Source organism: Pygocentrus nattereri, chromosome 10 (genome assembly GCF_015220715.1).
Source record: "Pygocentrus nattereri isolate fPygNat1 chromosome 10, fPygNat1.pri, whole genome shotgun sequence".
Lineage (NCBI taxonomy): Eukaryota > Metazoa > Chordata > Actinopteri > Characiformes > Serrasalmidae > Pygocentrus > Pygocentrus nattereri.
In genome coordinates, this window is record NC_051220.1 from 11658292 (window position 1) to 11685711 (window position 27420).

Consider the following 27420-nt stretch of genomic DNA (forward strand, 5'->3'; position numbering starts at 1 on the left):
ATTGTCTGCACTATGTATATTGTGTTGTTCTGCACTTGTGTTCATGCATTGGTCCTGAAGGAATGTTGATTCATTTCACTCTGTACTTGTATATAGCTGGAATGACAATAAAGCCTGGCTTGACTTCACTTGAGTTATGACAGTGGATGATGTGCACCTTCCTGAAATTCAAGCCCCCAGAGAAGACCAGTGAGGCTGTGTATAGAGCTGCCCACCACTCTGGGCAGGTGTGCTCACTGCCCCTAGTGTTGGTCTGCACTAGTGTGTATGTGGTGTTTCACTGCATGGGTGGGTTAAATGCAGAGGTGAAATTTCCCCATTGTGGGACTAATAAGGGTCACTTTATCTTAATCTTAATCTTTCCTGTTTGCCATTTTTGTGTATTTGACCCTATTTCTGGGTTTTCTGACTTTGCCTTTATGTCTTTGCCTTTTTAGATTTGGTTTCTTTTGTTATGTTTGTCCTTTTCGCTCTTTTAGATTTGACCTATGCTACACTATGACCAACTACAATTCTTGTCAAACCCTTTTGAAGTAAAGCTTCATCTCTTGTGTTTTACTGTGAGTGTCTGACTGATTCTGTCACATATCAACACCACAGTGTTTTGATCCAGGACTGAAAAACCTAGTCCTTTACAATTCCCTGTTCAGGCACGTCTTTATTGTGCCCTGCGCTGGTGCAGGGGACTGTGAGCTGGTTTGGCTGCTGCGCACCTGGAACGTGAACTGAACAGGCATAGGTTCAAACCCCACTCTTGCTCACCTCATGTCTTGGCAGTGTGGGGCTTGCCCATACCAAGTGCTCTGAGCAAGTGTGCTGTCTGCCCCTCTAGTGTGTATGTGGTGTTTCACTGCGGAGATGAAACTCACCCATTGTGGGACTAATAAGGGTCACTTACATTATTTACTTACTTACTATTTAGCCCTGCCCACTGAGACAGACGTTATAAAGAATGGTTCAACCCGTTTAGTTAATTTAGATTTATTTGTGTAGCTTCATTTCATTTGAAAAAAATCTCTCATCTTTGACCGTTGTTGAGCAAGGGTGCTGGTTTGACACCTACTGTTTGCACAATTTATAAGATGATCTGGGTAAAGGTGTTGGCTAAGTTTGTGGTGAGCCGAGCAGTTTGATAATATCTTTAGCACATAGACTGACCACGGAGTGAAAGATAAAACCAAAATAACACCCAGCTGAAGGCAGTAAACGGGGCAACACTTACAGAGAGCTTCAAGGCAGTGGATTACACTGAGGTAAGAGCTCAAATACAAACAAAGATCTATACTAAAGTTAAAAACAATGACACTGACTAAGAAGTGTAAAATTAAAGTGGATGATGCCGAGTAACTTTAATTGTAATGGTGGAGTTCATTTACTAATTGGGCAAAATAGAATGAAAATTGGCTCAATTTGGGACTCAGCATTAGTAGATTAGCACGTGGTCAGGGTTGGGTTTTGGTTTGGGGTTATGATTAGAGTTAGGATTAATGTCAGTGTGAGGGTTAGGTTTTGGGTAAGGTTGGGTAAGGTTAAGTTTTGCTTATTGGAACTAACATATTAAGTCTACTTCATGTAACATGTCAACAATTCCTTTTAACGAAAGTAATGTATCAACAGAACGTCTTTAAGATCTTTACCTCAATGTGTTCCGATGCTTCACTACTGCTACTTCACTGATGTTGATGTGTTACTGATGTTCTGTTAAATGTTTATTAATCATCTACAAATGACCACTCTGAATAAAGTGTTTCATGACATAATGATTTAAAACATGAGTAAATTGAAAAGCGTGGAGATGAGATGGGGTGTATGGAGTCAATACAACTTAATAATACATCATTTCAATGGATTATGGTACAATAATGTTCTCTAATTAAAGGTACTGGGGAGGGTCCCTTGAGGGCTCCAGTACAGTGACAGTTTAGTACCCTTTTTTCTGATAGTTCTAATTTAATTGCAGTGATGCAATTTCTCTCTGTTTACTGTAATTCTAGAAAGTCACCGCCATTCACTATTTACTTAATATCACCATAGAGATTTCTTCTCTGCAGAATTATATATATATATATATATATATTATATAATGAATGTAATTGTTGTTTGCTTAACCATTTCCAAAACTCTCATTTATTAACTGCAGGTTTCTAATAATTTTGTTAAATCAGGTGTGATTTTGATGTAATTTAACAAATCTGGAGGCATCCAGGGGAAACTATCTCACAATACATCCAGTTCTTTTATTCTTGATTTGAAAATTGATTTTTTTTTTTATCACAAACACACACACACACACTCATCTATATGGATATGGATGAGTTGACTGAATTGATTCAAAGTCAAAGCTGAAAACACATTTGGGACTTTGAACTGATCCGAACTTTAGACCACAATCCTGTACTTTAAGGTACAGTGACTCTGTACCTTAATTATGTTCAGTGAGGACAGAGAGAGGAATAAGCCATGTCTAGATGGGAGGGATAGGAACGAACCAGACTAGAGTGGGTAGGATCAGAGGAAATCTCTGTGACATATTCCCCATACAACGCTTAAAGTACTGCAACCACAGCAAGAGCTGGGGGGTGGCAGATTGCCCGAGCCTCAGGGACGTCAATCTCTTTGGGCTCAGGCACATCTTGTTTGGCTTGTGGAAGCTCAGCCACCTCAAAGGACGTGCTCTCCTCATCATCCTCCTCGGGATAGACACAACAGCCGCAGTAACCCTTCTCAGTGTTGTCATACTCCACTGCCCAATGCCGCTCTTTTGGGCACCACTCACACCAACCTAACTCAGACGGTGCCAGGTGCTACCTCTCCTCTGATGGGATCAATTTGCTGGCTCTGGCTTCTTCTATTATTTGTTTTCTTTGCTCTTGGCACTTTTGTTTTTGTAAACGAAACAAAAAAAACCTACATTAATAGCACTCATATTGGAGGCATGCTGTGGCGTGCCTCTGAGCCTCACTCGGCTCCCAGTCACAGGACTCAGAGACACACACAAACACCAGCCCAAGTGAACTGACGTGCTTTATTTACATGCGTCTAAATGTTAAAAAAACTCAACTCCGCGACAGCTTACTTGGCGTCAGCCTGAAAAGAGTCCTCTTCTTTTTTCTCCTTCTCACTCTCTCTGTTCTCCAGAGAGAGCTTGTTTTTAAAGGCAGCTGTGATCCTCTCTTCATTAGCCACAGCTGCACTAAATCAGGGGAAAGGAGCAGAACGCATCTGTGTGGGCTAGTGGTCACAGTGGCTGTAACTGGCATTTTTAGTGATTAAAATGGGCATTTTAGTAATTACAGCTGCAAGTGTTTTTGGATACTTCTCTACAAGCTTTGCACATCTGGATTTGGGCAGTTTATGCCATTCTTCATGGCAGGTCTTCTTAAGGCCATCTTCAGGTCTCTGTATAGGTGTTCAATGGGGTTTAAACCTGGGCTTTGGTTTTGCCACTCAAGAACATTCAGAGACTTGCCCCAAGGCCAATTTAGTGTTGTTTTAGCTGTATGCTTTGGGTCATTGTCATGTTGAAAGACAAACTGTTACCCCAGTCTAAGTTTGCATGCTCTCTGAAGGAGAGAAGCACCAACATAGCATGATGCTATAACCATGATGTTTCAACCTAGGGATGGCATCAGCCAGGTGTCTGCTGCCAGACAGAGTGCTTGCTGTTCTGCCCAAAGAGTTCAGTTTTTGTCTCACCAAACTTCTTGAATGTTTTTCTTCACCTTGCTCCAACTTTATAAAGCATGTCATATCATATGACATGTCATGTCATACAGGACAGATTTATGAAGTGCTGAAGAGAGGGTTGTCTAAACCAGGGGCGATTTTAGGATCTGGTCTTTAGGGGTGCCCAGCCCCCAGTGCTCACAGAGGCACATTTTTTCTCACCAATTGAGGCGAACTAGTACATTTATAAATTTTGGAGCCGTATTAGTTTTGCTTTGAGTTGTGTTTTCCCCTACAACATTCAATCTTGACTTCATTTCAAAAGACTGTGGCTTCACAGGGATAACAGAGAGCCTGAGACAAATATTGAAGATAACTCAACATTTATTTTGGGAGTAAAGAAAAACAAATGCTAGAAAAAAAATAAAATGGTCACTAAAATAATGCATCCTTGAGCAAAAAAAAACAACAACAAAAAAACCCACACTTTGTAATCACCCAAGGCTAATAATATCAATAATGCCTTAATAAATAAATAAATAAATAAATAAAACACACAAATAAATAAAATAAATAAATATGGTCTCTTCCTGTGTGGATTAGGAAGGGCCCTAAACAGAACAAGGACAGGGGGGTCTCTAGTGGTCAGAAGGACAAACTGAAGATTTTAACACCTAATGGGGGAATAAAGATCCATCCACTTACATCCCATTCACTTCACACAAAAACAAAAAAGGTAACAACTACTAATTAAGCAACTTATTTTGGAAGAACTAAGCGGTGTCGCCTCACTTTAAGGTTGGCAAATCTGTCAATAACAATTTCAGGACTTATGCTGTCAAGAAGTTCTTTTTCAATTGACATCACAGCCAAATGATGGAGTCTATTTTGCCCCATGGTCCTCCTCAGCCAGGTATGTAGGCGGCGCAATGCACTGAAGGACCTCTCACAGCTACAGCTGCTAACAGGGATAGTAAGAGCAGCCTGAACAGTAGCTTTCAGAGTAGGGAACATGTCAGCATCAAGTTGCTTGTATACGGCCAGCATGTCCTCAACATCACCTCCAGTCTCGTTCTTGCGCTTAAAAAAGTTGCTGGCCACCATCACCTCCGCTGGCTTAAGGTCAATGTTATAGTGCAATGCCAGTGCTGACAGGAGAGGCACAGACAAGAACTGCTCAGATTTTGGAGAGCATGCCTGAATCCCACAGAGAAGCTCCTCACTTACATCAGAAAACCTCTTTTCCAGTTCTGCTAGCATTCTGTCTAAACAAGGAAACAGTAGCCTCTGTTTGAGGTCATCTGCATTGGAAGAACTAGTTGCCTCACTGCCTGCCCCAGCCCCACAATTAGACTCCACCACATAGTCCACCATTCTCTTAGTTTTACGTCTCTGCTTAGACGATTCATCAGAGACGACCAGTTTGTTAGCATCACAAATTGCCAATGCTCTGGCATGCAGCTCACCAGCAGTGGAGTCACTGCGCTTCTCCTTAAGGGAGTCGGTGACTGCGTTTTTGTACTCCATGGCTCTGGCAAGGTCGATGTTCTCCTTCTGCAGATACAAGTGCAAACCTGCACATAATGACAGGAGAGTGTGGAACATGACAAGCAAGTACACAGAGGAGAATTTGCAGAGTTTCACTCTCAGTCCCACAGCCAAAGGTGTATTAATACCAAGGAGGCATTCAATGATGGCAGGGAAGTTGTCAAGAACACAATTTACTGAACGGAGTTGGCATGCCCAACGTGTGCTTGACAACTGGACAAGTTCAGTTTGCTGTAACCCTAGTCTTGTTTGTGTCTCTACAAACTTGTGGTGGTTCACCAGTGATGAACTGAAAAATGAGTAGACACTTTCCAATATTTCAAAAAACTCTCTGGCCTCAGAAATTGCCCTGCATGTGTGACATAAAACAAGGTTCAATTCGTGGGCATAACAATGTACATACACTGCTTCGGGGTGTTTCTTTCTGAAATGGGCCTGGACACCGCCCACAGCCCCACTCATCACTGCTGCACCATCGTACGTTTGAGCCACACATTTGAGATCTCCAATGCCATTTAGAGCTAACTGTTGCTCAATGGTGTTGGCAATTGACTCAGCATCAAAGCCCATCAACTCTGTTAGGGCTAGAAATCTTTCTTTAATCATTCTGCCTGTGACATACCTCACACAGAGTGATAGCTGTTCCCTTTTTCCATCCCTGGCTTCATCAGCCATAATGGCAAACATCTGCGCTTCCCTCATCTCCTTCACAATAGTTGCAGTGACCTCCTCTGCACAACACTGTACCATTTCATTCTGACTGCAACTTGAAAGATATGTGGTGTTCAGTGGAGGAGTGTAACTTTTGAGAAATGGGTCAAATTTCTGCACCAGTTTGAAGCATTCTGCAAACATTCCTTTATCGTGGCTTTCACAAGACTCATCGTGACCCCTGAATGGAATTCCCTGTTTCCCCAACAGGGAGGTTACTGCTACAATGCGTTTTAAGTACTCCCTTCTCTCTTGCACTTCAGTGGAAGTAGCACTCTCAATTTGTTGTACGACACTACCCTTCAAAAGACTTGCTTTGTAGCTCTGCCAACGAATGACACTATCTTTATGGGACTGTGAGGATTCATGCTTGTGGTAGAAGCTGAGTGCCTTCCTCCAATTTTTCACACCACCACTAACAAATACGTCCTGTTTTAAATTTCGCCCAAACACCCTGCATGCATAGCAGAATGCAGCATCCCTTTTACAGGAGTATTCAAGCCAATTAAAGCTTTGAAACCAGTTGAACTGGAAGGCCCTTTTTTGTGTGCGAAACACACTTTGTGGGTATTGGGCTAGCTTTACTTGTTTAGGACCTGTGTTTCTGTCACCTAAATCTAAAGCTGTCTCTGTCGAAACTGATGCTGATGCTGCTGCCTGTTCTTGTTCTGCTTCTCCACTGAACTCCCTGTCACCTTCACCAATATGCTCCTCCTCCTCTGTTTCTGTAGCAACATGATTCAGAAAAAATAAATAAAAATAAAATTATATATATATATATATGGGTCAATGACGTTTTAGTAATAGCAGTCAGGGTGGTGCAACCACAGCTAATACCACCACTGTATGCATTAAATGAGCGAGTTGATTATCAGCACATTATCAGTACATTCATTGACCCATATATATATATATATATATATATATATATATATATATATATATATATATATATATATATATATATAAGACATAACAAAGCTATTAATTTACAATATTAACAGTATTTGGATGAAATAATATACAACAGTGGCCTGTTTTTATTCTTCTTACCCGCTACTTGTATATGTTCCTCCCTTTCACAGTCCTCACTCTCTCTATCCTTCTTCCTTTCTCCTAAAAACATTTTATTGTAAGCCTACTAGCAGTCTTCAAATATTAACACATTTCTTAATGTAGCTGTGTTAATAGACAAACAATTATATAACCCTATAATTGATGGGAGAAGCTATTTCAAATAAGCCACTACCATTCCTTACCAGGTCTCTCTGCTCATCTTTTTCTCCATTAAATTCCATCTTAAAATTCAATGAAAGAGGATAGCTACTGCAAGCCACATTAAGGGACTATTCTATTGACTGTTATAAACTGACAAAACTATTTCAGTCTTTTTCTCTCTCACCTGAAGTTGAGCGTTCACCTTTGTTCTTAAAAAAAGAACGTATGTCCATCTATGGAAAGACAGACAATCGGTCAGATTTTCCCAATGTTCCATTAACTAAATGCAACTGACTTGGCCAACTACAGCTCTCCAAATGCACGGTCTAACGTTGGGGAAGTTCACTCGGCTGCACTCTTTACCCATATTTCATTCACAAGGTTTCAAAGTAGGCTAAATGCCCTCCAGCATTAGCCAGCTAACTTTAACTAAGCTACGAAAAGCTGCTGCATCAAGGCATTGCCACACACACATTCGCTTATAACCGGACCAATATAGGATTGAGTTATCAGTGAACCACAACGCCATGATGTATTATAATCAGTCGACACACGTCTACTGAACACTGCAAAAAATCCATTGGCAAAAAAATAGACAAAATATATGTAAATTAAGACGTAAATGCTTATATTAAGCAAACTAATCTGCCAATGGGGTAAGATTTTTTTTCTTATTAAGATTTCTTAAAATAAGCAATCACAAAGTCCCAAAATGAGTGAAGTGAATCTTAAATCAAGTACAAATCATTGTGTTTTTAGCATGTAAACTGAAAAATTTAATTAACTTGAACGGTTAGTTTTTTTGTGCTTGTTTTGAGTTCAAATGACTTAAAATAGGGTAAAAATTCTAAGTAAGACTGATTAAGTTCATTATACTTAAAATAAGCAAAATAATCCTAAAACTTGCAATGCCTAGTAAGTCAAAAATTCTTATCAGAGAAAAAAAGATTTATTGCCTTAAAATGACTTAATTTTACTTGTTAAGATTTTTTTTTTGCAGTGAAGAAACAGACCTTCTCACCCCAGCTCAGGTGCTGGCTGCCTCGCAGATCCAGAAATGTAGAATGTGAACAGCTAGCTTACGACCAGAACAAAATGCCAAGCTGTAGACAATTCTAGCAGCAAGCAGTCGCGTGAATGTGCCAACCAATCAGAAGAGATATAGTTGATAAGTGGACTGGTCACAAGCCTCGTTTTGAAGCAGGGTTGCCAGATTGGCCAGTCGAACCAAAGTATTGCGCAGGTGCAGAGCAAGTTTTTTGCATAATATAATATTTAAAAAATGTGTTGAGCCAGGGGGTGCTGAGCAACCTCACGGTGGTGCTCTAGCACCACTAAAAATACCCTAGCCTCGCCCCTGGTTCAAAGAAAACCAAACACCCCACACAAAGTAATTACCAAGAAATAATCTCTAATCCAGTGCTACAAATTCACAATCTCTAAATGAAAATAATAATACAAAACATAATAATCAATATTCTTGGGGTAGTTGGGGTAGTTGTAGATGACCAGCTCTCTTTCACGGCTCATGTTGCTAACCTGACTCGGTCATGCAGATTTCTCCTTTACAACATCCGGAGAATTCGACCTTTTCTCTCTAGAGAGGCCACACAGGTACTCGTTCAGTCTTTAGTCATTTCTAGACTAGATTACTGTAACTCCCTTCTGGCTGGTCTTCCAATGCGCACCATCAGGCCACTGCAACTGATCCAGAATGCTGCAGCTCGACTTGTCTTCAACCTTCCTAAATTCAGCCATGTCACTCCACTGCTGCGTTCCCTTCACTGGCTTCCTGTAGCAGCTCGCATCAGATATAAAACCCTGATGTTGGCCTACAAAGCCAAAAATGGTCCAGCTCCTTCCTAATTGAGATCAATGGTGAAAGCTAGATCCGTACCCAGAGACCTTCGTGCTTCAAGTACGGCTCGACTTGACCCACCATCTTGCAGATCACAAGGAAAACATGCCTCCAGACTGTTCTCTGTCCTGGCACCAAGGTGGTGGAATGAACTTCCCTTAAGTGTCCGAACAGCAGAATCACTTGCTGTCTTTAAACGACGTCTGAAGACCCATCTCTTTACACTACACTTATCTAATCACTAACACTGTCTATTAAAGATCTTCACCTCTTTTATTGTTCACTGTATTACAAACTTTTTTTTTCAGCAGGTTTAGTGTTGTGTAGACTCTGTGTTGAGTTGTAGGTATTTTTCTACTTGTTGTATTTGTTTTAGGTCTCAATGCATAGATAACTTCAGGTAGCAATTTAGAGCAAAACTCTTTAAAATTATGTCGACCTTTATTAACATGAGATATTCTGAAGTAATGACAAGCACTTTTGTAAGTCGCTCTGGATAAGAGTGTCTGCTAAATGCCATAAATGTAAATGTAAATGTAAATATACAAAACTCCAATTTCGGCTGAGTGTAACTATAAATAGATCGACAATGCCACCAGGGCATAGAAAGAACCACAGCACATTCACAAAAGACACTAATTCCACCACATTCACTTGTACATATATAAAACACACACTCTTGCTACTATTTGGCAGTGAAGTATAAGTATTAAGTAGTATAAAAAGTAAGTTTTATACTAGTATTAAATAGTATAAAAAGTATCCAAACGTTTAATCTGGCGGATCAGTGCTAATCAATTATTTCAGAAGACATTTAAAACAAAACAGTGGGAAAAACAGTGGCCTGCAGTTCACCAGGCCTTGGTCCTCTGAGTAATATCCACTCTGCCTTATACCGGAGCTGAAGTAACGTACTAATGGCTTGCTTCTGCTTCCCAAGCTCAAACAATGCAGTCACTGTTGCTCCACGTGGCATAGAGTTGGCTGGAAACCCTCTCTCTCGTCTGGCTGGAACCACACGTTAAACCAATGCTGTAGTGCTAGGGCTGTACCCTCAATTCCTCCAGCAGCAGCGTGCACTCCAAACATACATGCTCCCCGTATACCCAAACAGAAGTGGAGTAACAATTAATTACCGGGACTTTTATTGAGCTCACCTGGCGTCCTGTGATGCCTCAGAGTAACAAGAGCACTAAAAATAAATTGATATAACTATGGGGAATGTAATTATTAACTTGTTACCCAAAATAATAAGAAAAATATATATATTTATATGCACACACACACACACGTCTAAAAATATAAATCAAAACGAAAGTGTAAGAATTTTAAATTAATCTATGGCTTGCACCCACCTCTCAATTCCAGCAGAGGGCAGCCTAAGCTCCTTACTGGCAGCCCTACCACATTAGTAACAGTCTCTCAGAATGAATGCATCTCTGATCATTACTTCATTATGCATGGAAACATTTTGGATTAAAATGTTTGCGTACCATCCCACTTTGACTACAAGTAAACTATCACTGCCTACTTTATAGATGCTCTTATAAATAGCTCACCAGATTCATCAAACATCCCTGCCCTGTTGGGCTTCGATGATCTTGAAAGAAATACTGAAATTCTGCGATCCACACTTCAGTCATCTCTGGATAATGTGGCACCGATTAAGATGAAAAAAGTTAGAAGAAAAAAGCACCATAGTACACTAAAACAAAAGGCTTGTAGTCTGGAATGTAAATGGCATATATCAAATTAGACTGTGTCTGATTAGAATGGGAAAACAGCATCATAGCATATAAGTGTGCTCTAAACACAGCCAAAGCATCTTGTTTTTCATCACTACTTGAGAATAACAAAAATAATCCCAAGATTCTGTTCGCGACTATATCCAAAATAATGCTAACATTATTGGTAACAGTTTGAAGACGATTGTGCTGTGCAGGCTCTCGCAACTGCCATCGGGGACCGGAGGGCTTCAAACAATATTTAAACAACAGACAGCAGCAAAGATTTTTATCAGATATTTCAATGATAAAAGAAATATTAGCCTAAAAATACAAAATTCACAAGGGGTGCCCTGCCAGCCCAAAAGTCCAATTGCTATCTTTTAGTCCTATCCAGCTCATCCAAATCATCAACATGCATTCTTGACCAAGTACCAACAAAACTGCTCAAATTGATTGTCCCCTGTGTTGCTAAACCTCTGCTCTCTATGATAAATTCATCTAGGATTTGCACCAAAATCATTAAAACCTGTAGTAGTTAAATCTACCTAAAAAGCGAGATCTTTATCCAAATGAATTCGCCAACTATAGACGAGTTTCCAATCTCCCCTGCATTGCAAAGATCTTGGAAAAAGTAGTTTCACATCAACTGTGCACCTATCTACAAGAAAACGCTCTTCATGAGATGTTTCCATCTGGCTTTGGACCCTTTCACAGTCCTGAAACAGCATTAACTAGAGTAGTAAATGACCATTGGCCATATTTACATACCAGTCCTTCTCAATCTCAGTGCAACATTAGATACTATATTAGATACTACACAAGATCCTCCTTGATAGGCTGGAAGAAGGTTTGTCCTGGTTCTAATCTTATCTGACTGACTGTTATTAATTTGTCCGTGTTAACAGTAAACACTCTGATCATACGCTAGTACAGTATGGTGACCCTCAAGGATCAGTGCTCGGGCCACTGCTTTTTCTCTGTACACGCAAACTCTAGGTAACATAATTTGCAGGTTCGGCATTAGTTTGCACCAAATGAGGCTCTGAATCTAAAGAAACTTGAAGAATGTGTAAAAAATATCAAAAGCTGGATGACCAACAACTTCCTTCTTCTTAATCTTAAGCTTCACTAACTGACTGCTGGGCTCATCACCCTGAATGTGTTTGAGCTCTCTGTATGAAGGTCATGGTCACTTCTTTGGTTTGTCTCCTCAGATTCTTTAAACTTTGCTTTTAGACTTTTAATTGTTTTTTGACACTGCAGCCTCATTCTCCTCTGCACTCAGACATTTCTTTCTAAATTTCTTTAAACATAGAGAGTTTTGGATGAGTCTCTTCTCATTTTTTATACAGAAACATCAGCCCAAAGGTTTATGAGGTGTTGGCAGCATGAAATGGTGATGACTGTTGTGTAGGTTTGATATAAAAGTCACATGAATTCTATTCAGGCTGTTCAGACTGAGTCACAATGATGGATATCAGACATTTATTGGATTTCAGTATCACATATGAAAGCATCTCAAATCAGAATTGAAAATGTCAGATTCCTTGCTGTTCACACTGACGCATAGACACATATGTGTCACATAAAAGATTGGATTTGGACTACTTTTACCTGCTGTGTGAACATAGCGTTAGTCTGTCTAGCAGCTTTAATCAAGACACACCCGGAGATCAAGACCAGGTCGCCCACACCTCCTCCACCTCCATACTTTACGGCTGTGTTTGTCATTAACTTTTCAACCTGCCTGAGTACAGATCAGTGCTTTTATGTCTGAATCAGGTGACGGATGTCATGTGGGAAGCATCTTACTTCATCTGGAGCTTTTGGTGTTTACATCAGTCAATGAAATGAATATTTAAAATCAGGGTGTCTTTGCATTTGAATCCATTTTAAAACAGCTAAGTGTGGCAAATAGGCAAAAAAAATACATTGCAAATACGTTTTCACTAGAAATGTTATCACTAAAGCATACTTTTATGAGCATATTACAGCTAGCGATATAACATTGTTTTGAGTCATGTGTGGGAAGCTACAGGTCAGCAATAAAAAACGAACTACTGACCTTCAGGTGTCGTGATAGTGACTGACACAAGAAGACGAATTACCTCATTTACTGTACAGTATTCATGACCATGAATACAGTAAATGAGGAAAATTACAGTCTCTGTACTGCTATAAACTGTGCAACATCAATGTATTGCAATCTATTATTATAACAAATCCACCATATGACTGTAATCTCAGACATTACTAGTGTTACCATGTGATCAGTTTGTGTATGTGTGTGTGTGTGTGTGTGTCACTGATTGTGTCTATAATGGTGTGCAGTCTATTTGAGATGTGATTTGACTCATCGTGGATTTTTTTATCATCTTCTTGTCTTTAGTTCTGCTTGTGACCTCATACATAAACTTACTATTACTCTTGGTGACTAAACCCAACTCTGTTTTTTTCACCTTTGTCACACTTGAATATTTCACATCATGAAAGCACTTTTAATATTAGACAAAGGTAACCCAAGTGAATAAAAAATGCTGTTTGTAAACAATGATTTCATTCACTGAAGCAAAAAAGATGTTACGTGACCCTATGTGAAACTAACTGCCCCCTCAGCTACTACATCAACCAGGTAACCAAATTTAATCGACTATTGTGTTCAATTTCACTACCACACCCGGGCATGATCACTGTCAGACCTGCTTAATCTAAACATCATTTAAACAGAACCTGTCTGGCAATGTGAAGCAGCTAGAACGTTTTCAAAAAGCAGCATATGATGCAACGTTTTAAAGAGATTAAAATACAGATGTGAGACAAAGTTCTTGAAACTTGCGAGTCTGGAAAAGGTTACAAAGCTATTGCTGAGGCTCTGGGACTTCAGAGAACCATAGGGAGAGCCATTATACACAAATGGAGAAAACTTGAAACAGTGGAGAACCTTCCCAGGAGTGGCCAGCCTACCAAAGTTTCACCAAAAGCACATCAATAACTCATCCAGGAGGTCACAAAAAGCCCCAGATGAACATCTAAAAACTTCAGTTAAAATCAATGAACATGAGTCCACAATAGACCCTGAGCAAAGATGGCCATCCATGGGAGAGTTGCAAGGCGCAAACCACTGCTGACTGAAAAAAGAAGACAAAGGCTCATCATTTGCTATAAAACATCTATAGGATCCCAAAGACTTTTGTGATAAAAGTCTGTGGTCTGATGAGTCAAAGGTGGAACTCTTTGGAAGCCATGGGTCCTGTTATATACTTGATGTAAAGCTAACACTGTATTCCACCATAAGAACATCATACCAACAGTGAAACATGGTGGTGGTAGTGTGATCTTCTGGGGCTGCTTTGTTTCTGCAGGACCTGGATGACTTTTCTTAATTAATGGAACCAAGAATTCTATTCCTATTCTAAATCCTGAAGGAGAATTTTACGGATGAATGGTACAGTTGTACGGATATACAACATTTACAAAATTGTTAAAAATAGATATACAGCATTTCTGAATTAAACTCAACTGTACACTAACAACTAAGAGTGTCAGCATTTCAAAATTTCTAGTGACTCATGTTTGAAATCTTTTTTTCAGATTTCTAAGTCTGCTAAATGAATACACAATGAGGAATAATTGGTGGATATTGCATCATCATCAGCGTATTACAGTATCTTGTTGAATGGCACAAGGAAGTCAGTGGGAGGTTATTTTTATGCAATATCTTATTTTAAAGCACATATTTAAAAAATTGGAAAACATTGAAATTTTGCTTTTATAGGGTGTTTTTGAGTCATGTGAGTATAGTTTCCAATCTGGTGCCTGAGACTCATTCATTCAGTTTACGTTTTTTTTTTTTTCAGGTCCTGAACGGCTTAAAATGTGAAAACATGCTCTGGACTACAGCACCGCAGCTGGTTAGTAGTGATCTACACTGTATTAGATGCAATACACCGTATGACCACTCTCATAAACTGGCCCACTTCATCTGAATGTGGGCGTGAATGTACCTAAGAAAAGATCCAACATCAGTTGGATCAGTTCATTACATATCATCACAGCATGAGAACCTGCGTCCAGATCACTGGTTAAAAAACTTAACTGATTGACTCATTCAATGATGAGATTCGAGATGTGGCCAAATTGCATGTCAAGACGAAAATGTGCAGGATTGGATCTGAAATCTACAGAGTCCAGCTGATGATGTCTTTCACTAATGAAAACAATGTCCAGCCTTGCTATGAATTAATCATCTCATTCCCACACCTTACCAAGTCACAGCCGCCTCATTCTGATTTTACAAAATGAAACATCTCAATACAGAAACAACATTTGAAATGGGCAAATTTAGACATGCTGTGTCTTGACCAGGTGATCAATCAGATCCTAGTGAATGGATAATAAATTCCATGTGATGGCTGGGAGTGTTGAGGGGAAATGTGGAACTAAAACTATCATTCTAACCAGCTCAACTACTTTTTTCAAAGCAAGAAAGTCTTGTTATGATATAGTGTTTTCATGTTTATTTATCTTTATTCCAATATTATATTACAGGCAAAAACACACTCACTGCTGAGATAAATGCCTAGATAGATGCTTAAGACTTTTGTGTGCCGAAAAAAATGTAAAATCCTCCATTTAAAAAAAAATCGGCAACAGTTTTATGTCTTCAAATTGATTTATTAGCCATAAATAGGTTCATACACATTGTTCTCAGTACATGTGTCCAATGTAAAGAAGAAATATTGAAAAAGACATTATCACCATATTAGTACATAATTTAAAGTCTGCTTTTCTGGAGGTGAAGCTGTTGCTTGTTGAATTGTATATTCCTCGTTGAATTCTTGGCTCTGTTCCATCTGTAAAAATATGAATTGGTAAATAAATTAACATGAAGGCAATAGATTCATGAACAAATCAGTTTCACTTAGTTTATTTTTATCCCAAAGTATTTGTTGTCTGGAGCATGTCAATATATATGTAGAGTGTGTCATACATAGGTAGGCAATTTATTTTTATAGAACTTTTAATTTTTTTACAAAATTTTATAGTGCTTTATACTGGAATAGCAATAAAACATCAGAAAAAGAACGAAAATGAGCTACCATGATTCCCGGCATATGCTACTCTAAATAAACAGTAATATGGTTTTAAAGACACCCGTTCAGCTTGAATTCCTAATATTCTCTGGAATGCCACTGTTGATAAGCTCTATAAGAAAAAAATCTTCCACCAACTCAGCTGTAAAAGATCTTAGGAGGTTACAGTAAGCCTCGCTCAGCTGAATGAAGTGGTTTGGTGGGTTCTAACACGTCAACACATCAATAGCATATGCTAGCACTCTGCCTTTTAAATGTGCTAAAATCTCATAGTCAACACAGACCGTAAAAGGAAGTCTGAACCAAATAAGACTGAAGAAAAATATTGAAATACAGCCTTAGAGGTAGTACTGATATGATGAGAAACATATCAGAAGCATCCAGGGTTATGTTACAGTCCATAACTGAATACATTAATTACAGATGCAAACAGATTCAAAGTCCAAACTTTAACAGTTCAACAGGAGTTCTTGGTCATCATGGTTTAATGTCTTGAATCTCTGTAGGCTGACACATATAACACAACATCATTAGCATAAAAGTGAAAAGCAACATTGAATTATGCATCCTAGGGGCTGTAAATAAAGTATGGTAAGGGCCCCAGAATAGACCCTTGGGGGACACCATAATGCACTTTTATATGTTTAAAAAACTTCCCATTTATAGTGACAAGTTTAAGAGGAAAGTTGAAAAGCTCTTGCAAGACGAAAATACGAGGGCATGATAATCTACACTGCTATGTCCTGCCTTCAGAGTTTGTTAGCTCTTTATTAATCCTTTGAAATAGCACCCGTGTTAATACAAAAAGGAAAATGGAGCTGTCAAAAGATGTGCATGTATTTATTTAATCGGAATGAATTTCCAGAGTCCTGGGGTTTGGGGATGCCATCTCCTGCTATCACATGGGTTCACGCTTTTCTGTTCATCACAGTGGCTTTTATGCATTCTTATGCCTGCATACATTTGACAAACATCTAAATGTTCACTTTCTCTGCAGCACGTAGAGCTGTGTTAGGTTAGCTGATTAATGAGACCTTATATTTAATCTAATATTAGTTAGTGTTAGCGCTAGTTAGTAAAAAAAAGAGAGTTTTGCTTTTTGTTTTACAAAGCCACTGCTTGGTAAATACATTCTGAGCATTAGAAAAAGGTCATTGAAACTAAACTCAAGGAACAGGCACACGCAAAACAAAATTTACCTTTACACATGTGGAAAGCTGGCTTTTGTAGCAATACCACACTGGTTCCTCTTGTTCCTGGACATTCTCACATAGCCATTCTCACCCCAATGGACACCCCAGCTGCCAAATAAATGAATGTTAGTGTTTGATTCTTGGCTCCATTATGTTGGGTATTCTTATTTGATTAAACCACAATACTAGAATATTCAGGAAAAAAAATTATTAGTTTGTTCTGTTAACCTGTTTGTTTACCTGTTCTTGACCACCCAGTAGTCCTCTCCACGGCTGTCAGTGCCGTAACCAACAACCAGTATAGCGTGATTCAGCTCAGTGCTGCTGCAGTATGGATCATCATAAATACCTACAATTAATGAAGACATCCAGTCATTGGGTCTGATTCTTGAAATGAGTGAGTGTAAATAGTTCTTGACACACTTTTTACATAAATATCTGCATTCATTAAAGTTTTCAGGTTGAAATTTTCTTCTGCTCCTAGGGGAGGGGGGTGGGGCAAAATATGTGAATTTGAATACAAATGTCATGAACAGAAGTTTGTTCTGTTTCCATTACATTACAGGCATTTGGCTGACGCTCTTATCCAGAGTGACAATTTGATCATTTTCCACAATTGGCCTGACTGCATGTCTTTTGGACTGTGGGAGGAAACCCACACAGACACGGGGAGAACATGCAAACTCCACACAGAGAGGACCCCGGTCACCCGGACGAGGAATCAAACCCAGGCCCTCCTTGCTGTGAGGCGACAGCGCTACCCACCACGCCACCGTGCTGTTTCCTTTTCGTGACAGCCGATCATAAAGAGCGCCCTTCACAGATTGTAGCCAAACAAATTTAATGTAACTGAATAGATTTTATGAAATCAGCTCTCAGAGATGACACAACCTGGCCTACGGTCATGTAAATGCATGAATGGGGATCCTGAAGGGGGGGACTGGCTGTGTTTGAATGTAACATAACGTGATGTAAGGTATACAAACCTGGGAAGTAATATGCTGCAACTTGCTTGAAAACTCTTATAGTGAAATTTGAATTTTGCTTGCTTTCATTCAAATAATTGTTTATTTATTATGGAAATACTATTAAACGTTCAGAATATACTGTTCATTCTCCAGTCCATGCAGTCCATATATGACCGCAAAAGCAGTATATCCACCTAGTTAGCCTAAAGAAGTTTAGCCATGCCCCTACACACTTAAGGCGTGTTTCAGCCCAGACTGCTTTTTGAACAAGGCAGCTGATCAGTGTAATGAGGCAGACTTAGTCAGACGTGTGTTTGGAATGAACAAAAGAGCCTTTACTGGTTTGAATGAGATCCAAAGTTGTGCTCAGAAAACAGGCAAAGGTCAGATTCAAAAAAAGCCACATACAACAATAAACAAACATAACAACCTACAGGTCCAAGCAACCAAAATCCAAAAGGGACCAGGCAAAAAGGCAAAGTCAAAATAATACAGAAGATAAGTCAAAAACACAGGAAATTAACCAGATCAAATGCTTTGTAGAAGAAGCAAAACCTCATATGAAGTTAAGCTAAAATCTGGGCTTATATATTTAAATTTATGGAATTTGGCAGACGCTCTTATCCAGAGTGACTTTGTAGGTGTAGGAGTCTTGCCCAAGAACTCTTTTTGGTATAGTGTAGAGTGCTTGCCTACGTGGGGGATTGAACTCCAGTCTACTGCGGGGGTCTACAGAGTGGAGGACAGAGGTGTTACCCACTACACTATGTTACCCACTACACCATATACTGAACTGATCACATGATAAATGAAAAGAGATGAAACAAATCAATAGTCAGGCAAGGCAGATCTCTGATACATGGATTGGCGTGTCGTCTCAGTCACGTGTTCACCCAGAGGGTTCTGGGAATTGGAGTTCAGAGAGTCAATGTAGCAATGCTAATTTACACATATTAGTCTTAAAGGCACACTAACACCCTGTGCTAGCTTTGTCCATGTGTGAAAAAAAAAACATTTTTGGGGGGGTGTAAAAATGTTTTTTTTTCATGTTTTTTTCTTTTTTTGTTGATTTTCCATACTTTCAATTTTAAATATATCAAATATCAAAAATAATGGGAATGCACCTCCCTTCCAACTACCCCTGCGTTCAGTGATGCAACAAAATGTAATCTTTAAATATGTTGCATGAAATTTCCAGTAGTAAACAGGGTCTTTTTGAAGTGGTTACCCACAGAGATATTTCTACAATTGTTGTGTTTTTCCTAGTTCTGGTCCTAGTTCACTGTGGATCATACGCTTTTCCTCAGTACAGACAATATATGGTAATGAGAAAAGAGTGTGTGCAACACTACAGACAAAATGTGGAAATTAGTTAATGAATATTGGTCTTGGAGGCTCACCTGACTTGTAGAGCTGGAAGGTGTGACGGCTGGTGTCTATGGCTGCAGAAATTGGGCCGATTACAGCCACAGCTTCCTGCAGAACCTTCTCATCTCCACTCGGCAGCTCTTCGTAGGCACTGCAGGTAGCGCTAGCATTCAGCGGGTTAAATCTGCACATCCCATCCTGGAGAAAAGAAGGTAACAATCAGGACAGGGTACAGGATAGGCTAGTATTCTGGTTCACACTGTTATCTATAAAATGGACAAAAGCATATGTGAAATAAAGAGTTATATTTTTGTCCTTTTTTATGGTTAAAAGTTTTAACCAGAATGCTAGCCATCCTCACACAGCCTCCCATAAACAAAGTTTGAGATTTTTTAAAAACTTAACACAGCTTGAGCTTCCATTACTTGTTACCTACATTAGCCTTGCAGTTCCAGTGCAAACATCAGATGCCAAGCATGTAATGGAAATTGTGTAAACTTGACACTTTTATGAACTTTTTCTCTGCACTGTGGTTTCATTTGTTTGATTTAAATGTTTAATGAGCAGGTCTGCTCTCCACTCATCACTAAGCTCTAGGTTCACCTTGGCCTCATAAGGATAGGAGCTCTCTGACTGCAGGCCTCCGCTGTGCTTGATGTACTCAAAGGCGTAGTCCATCCAACCACCCTCACAGCCACGGTTTCCAAAAAACCAGGAGCAGTCCACCAGCTGTTGCTTGCTCAGGGACACCAGCTTTCCTGTTTTCCGGAACATCTGACCCTCGAGAGCCCCCACCTGACAGATAGTAAAGAGTGTTCGAGAAAAGTTGGTGATTAAGAAAGAAATGCCAAGTGTTGGTTCTCTACTCCAGAAGTATTAATGTAGTGGCTTCTTAAGTGAGAAAAGAAAGACAATAAACACCAAAAAAGACGCAAATACAGACAAACACTGAATACCGTAATAACAAGTGAGAGATTTGCACTGCTTGGCCACGTGATCACAACACGCACCCCTTTTAGCTCATCTGGTGATGTACCTTTTTATATAAGCCACATAGCCCTTCATCAGTCAGTTTCTGACCATAAAGCTCCTCTTGGCTGGATATGTTTGAGTGGTGTACCTAGCAGTGCCTGTTCAATCCTGCATCTTTACTACCTAATTTGGGATCTATAGAGCAACTTGAACTTAAACATGAGGCAAAAGCCCCCTTTACCACATCATGAAGTCACAAAGATGTTCACTGCATGTTTAGCTGTAGTGATCGTTAACCCATAATTCTTAAATTGAAATATTCAAGTGTTCCTATTTAGTAGATTACAAACTAAGGCTTATTAGTCAGTAACTACAGGGACTTCAGTGGAAACTGGCTGAACTATTCTTGAATTATGGAAGTGTATAATAAAACCTTCAGGTTGCTGGTGGCCCTGGCCATTTAAGGGGTTAAAACATCCTCTACAAAGAAAACACTTTTTTTTCTAATTTAACATATTATCAAAAAAAAAGAAAATAAAAAGAAAATATGGCCAGTTCAAAAATCACTGCACATTGTAGATTTTTTCCAATCTGTTAAACTCTGCAAACAAAAAGAAACTGAGCACTAACATTCTCAGGAAAATGTTATATTTAAGTGCTCTCTGTAGAGCTTGTGTTATCTTATTTACACTTACAAAAGCAGCTATGCATGCAATTTAATTTGGCTGTTCAAGCCTCTGCATACAAATGTAAATTGACACATCTCACACTGAAAAATGCAATAACTAAAATGTGGACATCTTTCTACTCTATTGAATAGACATCTACTTAACACCTTACATATATAGCTATGCTTGCATGATGGACCTAACCTGCTGTAACTCACCGCACTGAAGGCCCAGCAGGATTGACAACGCATTTGATGATCAACCTTGGTCACGTAGCCTGCAGCCTTCCAATCCACAGCGCTGGGCAGAAAAGCACTCCCTGCCTGTCGGAGGACTGTAGTTGCACTGCGGGTCTTGGTCCTGTTGAAGGGTCCCAGGCAGCCGCTGAACATCTGCTGGTACTCCTGGTTGTCCTGTAGGAGGACATTCAGAAAATCAGTGACACTTTGTTTTGAGTGGTCTTTTTTAGATGAAACAAACTCAACAGACTCTCAGTGACATGTCAAAAACAAAAGAGTATTAAGATTAGGATTAGGTTTCAGGTTGAGGCTAGAGTCAGGGTTTGGATTAGGGCCAGGGTGAGGGTTAGGATTAGGTTTTGGGTTAAGGTTAGGGTTAGGATTAAGGCCAGGGTGAGAGTTAGGATTAAGTTTTGGGTTAAGGTTAAGTTTAGTATTAGGGCCAGGGTGCGGGTTAGGATTACGTTTCGGGTTGAGGTTTGAGTCAGGGTTTGGATTAGGGCCAGGGTGCAGGTTACGATTACGTTTTGGGTTGAGGTTAAGGTTAGGGTTAGGATTAGGGCCAGGGTGAGGGTTAGGTTAGGGTTAGGTTTTGGGTTTAGATTAAAGTTAGGATTAGGCCAGGGCAAGGGTTAAGGTTATGTGTTGGGTAAGGGTGGTAAGGTTAGGTTTTGCATAATGAAAGTAACATATTACCAAAACATTTACTTAATGTAAGTAATGTGTCAATAGAACATCTAAACATATTTACTTCAGTGTATTCTGAAGCTTCACTACTGCTACTTCACTGATATGTTGTTGATGTGTTACCGATAATCTGATAGGAGTTTATTAATCATCTACAAAGGACCACTCCAAATAAAGTGTTACTATTAAATCTAATGAGAAACTGTAGAACAGACTCAGTTTATATCACAATACCTACATTTAGAGGCAGTTATTCATTCAACCTAATGAGAAACTGTAGAACAGACTCAGTTTATATCACAATACCTACATTTAGAGTCAGTTATTCATTCAACCTAATGAGAAACTGTAGAACAGACTCAGTTTATATCACAATACCTACATTTAGAGTCAGTTATTCACTCAACCTAATGAGAAACTGTAGTACAGACTCAGTTTATATCACAATACCTACATTTAGAGGCAGTTATTCATTCAACCTAATGAGAAACTGTAGAACAGACTCAGTTTATATCACAATACCTACATTTAGAGTCAGTTATTCATTCAACCTAATGAGAAACTGTAGAACAGACTCAGTTTATATCACAATACCTACATTTAGAGTCAGTTATTCACTCAACCTAATGAGAAACTGTAGTACAGACTCAGTTTATATCACAATACCTACATTTAGAGTCAGTTATTCACTCAACCTAATGAGAAACTGTAGAACAGACTCAGTTTATATCACAATACCTACATTTAGAGGCAGTTATTCATTCAACCTAATGAGAAACTGTAGAACAGACTCAGTTTATATCACAATACCTACATTTAGAGTCAGTTATTCACTCAACCTAATGAGAAACTGTAGAACAGACTCAGTTTATATCACAATACCTACATTTAGAGTCAGTTATTCACTCAACCTAATGAGAAACTGTAGAACAGACTCAGTTTATATCACAATACCTACATTTAGAGTCAGTTATTCACTCAACCTAATGAGAAACTGTAGAACAGACTCAGTTTATATCACAATACTTACATTTAGAGGCAGTTATTCACTCAACCTAATGAAAAACTCTTCAACACCATTCACAGCCTTAAAGCCTTAAATCACAAGTTTGTGCAAAGACTTGACTGTCATGTTTGCACGATTGGTTTTCTGATGCTGCCAAATGATGAACATGTAGTTACAGGACATCATATTTTGTGATAAACCTCAAAGTTGACACAGACATTAGCATCTATGTATGTGAGATCTCACCATATCTGCAAAGTGGTTCATGCCAAGTCTGTAGCTTTTGAGGCCCTGGTCAGCCAGCATGTTGTGCTTCAGGACCAGCTTAAGATTGTTCAGCCAGATCATTTTACGCTGAGACTCTTCTTCCTCTGAACCATAACTCTTACCTGAGAGATTAACACATACAAAATGTACCCTTTCCTTTTTCCAAGCACATACAGCTTTATACTATATAGAGTGTGTGGAAAGACAAGAGACGTGCACCAGAACACAGATCACAGATATTAATCGAAAGTATAATTCAAGTTTGCTTAACAAACATATTTAAATACATACTTGAATGAAATAGACCCCAAAAATAAATAAGACGCCTGAACAGTATTGTTGCCCCCTAGGATGACAACTTGCAGTTTTTGCAGTTTTCGGTTGTAATAATTATCCTGTTAGCTCTGCATTTCATATACAGAAGCAGATATGATGTAGATTTCTCACCAAAGTTCAGTTTCCAGGTGTTGAACTCCAGATCCTCCAGAGAGACACTGGCAGCACCAGCCATGACCACAAGAGCAGCGACAACGAATAAAACTCTCATTCTGTACTGGGTAAGTCTCTGTGGTTGTTTAAAAGGTGAGCAGAAAATGCAAAATTACATGATTTCAATTTAATACCATTTACAATACACAGTGAATAATACACTGCTCAAAAAATAAAGGTAACACTCAAATAACACATCCTAGATCTGAATTAATGAAATTCTCATTGAATACTTTGTTCTGTACAAAGTTGAATGTGCTGACAACAAAATCACATAAAATCATCAATGGAAATCAAATTTATTAACCAATGGAGGCCTGGATTTGGAGTCACACACAAAGTTAAAGTGGAAAAACACACTACAGGCTTATCCAACTTTGATATAATGTCCTTAAAACAAGTCAAAATGAGGCTCAGTATTGTGTGTGGCCTCCACGTGTCTGTATGACCTCCCTACAACGCCTGGGCATGCTCCTGATGAGGTGGCGGATGGTCTCCTGAGGGATCTCCTCCCAGACCTGGACTAAAGCATCCGCCAACTCCTGGACAGTCTGTGGTGCAACGTGGTGTTGGTGGATGGAGCGAGACATGATGTCCCAGATGTGCTCACACCCTCCAGCCACATGAGGTCTAGCATTGTCCTGCATTAGGAGGAACCCAGGGCCAACCGCACCAGCATATGGTCTCACAAGGGGTCTGAAGATCTCGTCTCGGTACCTAATGGCAGTCAGGCTACCTCTGGCGAGCACATGGAGGGCTGTGCGGCCCTCCAAAGAAATTCCACCCCACACCATTACTGACCTACTGCCAAACCGGTCCTGCTGAAGGATGTTGCAGGCAGCAGATCGCTCTCCACGGCGTCTCCAGACTCTGTCACGTCTGTCACATGTGCTCAGTGTGAACCTGCTTTCATCTGTGAAGAGTAAAGGGCGCCAGTGGTGAATTTGCCAATCCTGGTGTTCTCTGGCAAATGCCAAGCGTCCTGCACGGTGTTGGGCTGTGAGCACAACCCCCATTTGTGGACGTCGGGCCCTCATACCATCCTCAGGGAGTCGGTTTCTAACCATTTGTGCAGACACATGCACATTTATAGCCTGCTGGTGGTCTTTTTGCAGGGCTCTGGCAGTGCTCCTCCTGTTCCTCCTTGCACAAAGGCGAAGGTAGCGGTCCTGCTGCTGGGTTGTTGACTTCTTACGGCCTCCTCCACGTCTCCTGGTGTACTGGCCTGTCTCCTGGTAGCGCCTCCAGCCTCTGGACACTACGCTGACAGACACAGCAAACCTTCTTGCCACAGCTCACATTGATGTGCCATCCTGGATGAGCTGCACTACCTGAGCCACTTGTGTGGGTTGTAGAGTCCGTCTCATGCTACCACGAGTGTGAAAGCACCACCAACATTCAAAAGTGACCAAAACATCAGCCAGAAAGCAGAAAGGTACTGAGAAGTGGTCTGTGGTCCCCACCTGCAGAACCACTCCTTTATTGAGTGTGTCTTGCTAATTGACAATAATTTCCACCTGTTGTCTATTCCATTTGCACAACAGCTGTGAAATTGATTGTCAATCATTGTTGCTTCCTAAGTGGACAGTTTGATTTCACAGAAGTTTGATTTACTTGGAGTTATATTGTGTTGTTTAAGTGTTCCCTTTGTTTTTTTTGAGCAGTGTAGTAAACCCAGTATTCACACCAACAAAATTAATATTTCAGAATATTACTGTTCAAATGTTGTCTGCAGGTCTTTTTAAACTTGGAAATCTATTAGAAATGAAATAATAATAATAATAATAATAATAATAATTTTCTTTATTATTTTTTTTACTAGTAGCAGTACCAGCAGTAGTAGTAGTAGTAGTAGAAGTAACAGAGGAAGTAGCAGCAGCAGTAGTACTAAAAGGAGTAATAGTTGAGGCTGTAGTTGTAGCAATAGTAGTAGTAGTAGTAGTAGTAGAAGAAATAGTAGTAGCAACTGTAGTAGTAGTAGTAGTGGTAGTAGTAGTAGTAGTAGTAGTAGTAGTAGTAGAAGGAGTAGTAGTAGTGGCAGTAGTAGCAGTAGTGCAAGGAGTAGTAGTAGCAGTAGTAGTAGTAGTAGTAGCAGTAGTAGTAGTAGTAGTAGTAGTAGTAGTAGCAGTAGTAGTAGTAGTAGTAAATTAGATTGGGATAGACAGGGAAGCCCCATAGACCCAGTGCAGGTGGTGGGAGACAGGGAGATATAAGCCAGACTAGCGTCCATGCTGGTGAACAGCTCCCACCCCATACATAAGACTCTTCAGAGTCTTCACTCCTTCAGTGACTGGCTGCTTCACCCCGAGTGTGTGACAGAGCGCTTTCGCAGGTCCTTCCTTCCTGCTAAGCTTTCTATTTATAAATGTTTATATTATTAACTCCTCACCATCCCATGTTTGATATAAACCAGGATCTAATGTGCAAAACTCCATGTAAATTTCAGGAAAATATCCTTACAATATAAATATCTCAGCTTTTTTATTGCTTTATAATTCTTATATTGTTAATTTTCTGTGAAGGATAGGGTTTATATTCTTTTTCTATTTTATGTTAAGGATTATACATATTGTCTATATAGTAACAAATAACAAACTGTAAAAAACATCATTAAATACTTAAAGTTAATTGTTTGCTTGTTAATTCTCTTCTTGTTACTTCTCTTTTTCTTGAGTGCCTTGCTGTCTTTGTTGCTGTAATACTGAGGATTTCCCTGTTGTGGGAGTAATAAAGGATTATCTTATCTTATTTTGTCTTATCTTATCTTATTTTATCTAGATTGCTTTCTCACTAAAGTATCATTGTCCAGGCCATCAAAATATTGATACATTTTCTTATGCAGTGATGCTCATCCAAACATGTTTTATTAAAGGTTGAATGATCCATTTAATACAGCCCTTTTTGGTTGCTTCCTCATCTAACCCCCTAACACTCCCTAAGACGAGATGCAAAGCCTCAAATGCTGCCCAGAGTTTTTAAACTACATTCATACCAATTTACAGATTACATTAACCCCTTAGACAGCCAGGACCTGCTAGAGCATCCAAACTTCTATCACACTCACATAACTTAAGAATAACTTAAGAATAACTTAAGTTTTGCAGTGCATGTAGTTTCTAAATACTAAGACATTGAAGTAATGTTGTAATTTTAAACCATTATAATAAAAGAAGATGGAAAACCAAAAATATACCCTGGAGAATGAAAGGTTAAGGTTAAACTTGTATAATTACTTGAGGCAAAACTAAAGTTGATACACATGTGTAATACATAGGCTGTATGGCTGCAATCGATCTGTAACACCAACTAAATCATTAGTAGTTACATTGTTGTTGCATATGTTGTTCCCATGTAACTACACAGTTATTAGAGGCACATAATATAAAGGGGGACCAATTTTTTCATGTTGCTCAAGTATATTTTTAAAGTAAAGAAGTTCCACGTGTCTCATTCCAGCCTGATCACAGTTGACATGAATTGATGCAAGCGGACCATTAATGAGTCATTACAAAGTAAGTCAGCAGCATCTTAAGCTGCTGCTAAATTCTCTTTCTGGAGAAAGACATATTTTTTCTTCTCTTGTTTTTTAGCCTCACTATGTTGTCTTTGGAATTCACAGCTCTTACCTGCGAGTGATCTCCTGCAGGCTGTGAGATCTCTATGGTGAGCTATGACTGCCCAGCCTGTTTTCTGGCTTTATCTGCTGCTCTGCTGTGCCTCTATATTATGTCGAGGCCTGCTG

General features: G+C 39.4%; 1 protein-coding gene and 1 long non-coding RNA gene across 2 annotated transcripts; one reads left to right on the plus strand and one right to left on the minus strand.

The window, feature by feature from the left end:
• Positions 1–1023: 1023 nt before the first annotated feature.
• LOC108443087 lies at positions 1024–17620 on the plus strand. The gene is made up of 4 exons (XR_001859109.1): positions 1024–1253; positions 14586–14639; positions 17273–17411; positions 17580–17620. It is a non-coding gene; the product is annotated as an uncharacterized LOC108443087 (long non-coding RNA).
• Positions 15382–27420, minus strand: LOC108443080 (procathepsin L-like). The gene is made up of 9 exons (XM_017723498.2): positions 27305–27420; positions 23637–23754; positions 23169–23311; positions 21209–21403; positions 19954–20145; positions 19383–19548; positions 17255–17363; positions 17021–17122; positions 15382–15581 (listed from the first exon to the last, which is right to left on the minus strand). The coding sequence occupies exons 2-8, from the start codon at positions 23734–23736 to the stop codon at positions 17023–17025; spliced, it is 1005 nt and encodes a 334-aa protein (XP_017578987.1). The 5' UTR covers positions 23737–23754; positions 27305–27420; the 3' UTR covers positions 15382–15581; positions 17021–17022.

Coding starts and splice junctions, on each gene's coding strand:
- LOC108443080 (XM_017723498.2), bottom strand. CDS start 23,736: ATGAGAGTTTTATTCGTTGTCGCTGCTCTTGTGGTCATGGCTGGTGCT. Junction 23,312..23,636: donor CACCTGGAAACTGAACTTTG/GTGAGAAATCTA, acceptor TTAATCTCTCAG/GTAAGAGTTATGGTTCAGAG. Junction 19,549..19,953: donor CCTATCCTTATGAGGCCAAG/GTGAACCTAGAG, acceptor TCTTTTCTCCAG/GATGGGATGTGCAGATTTAA.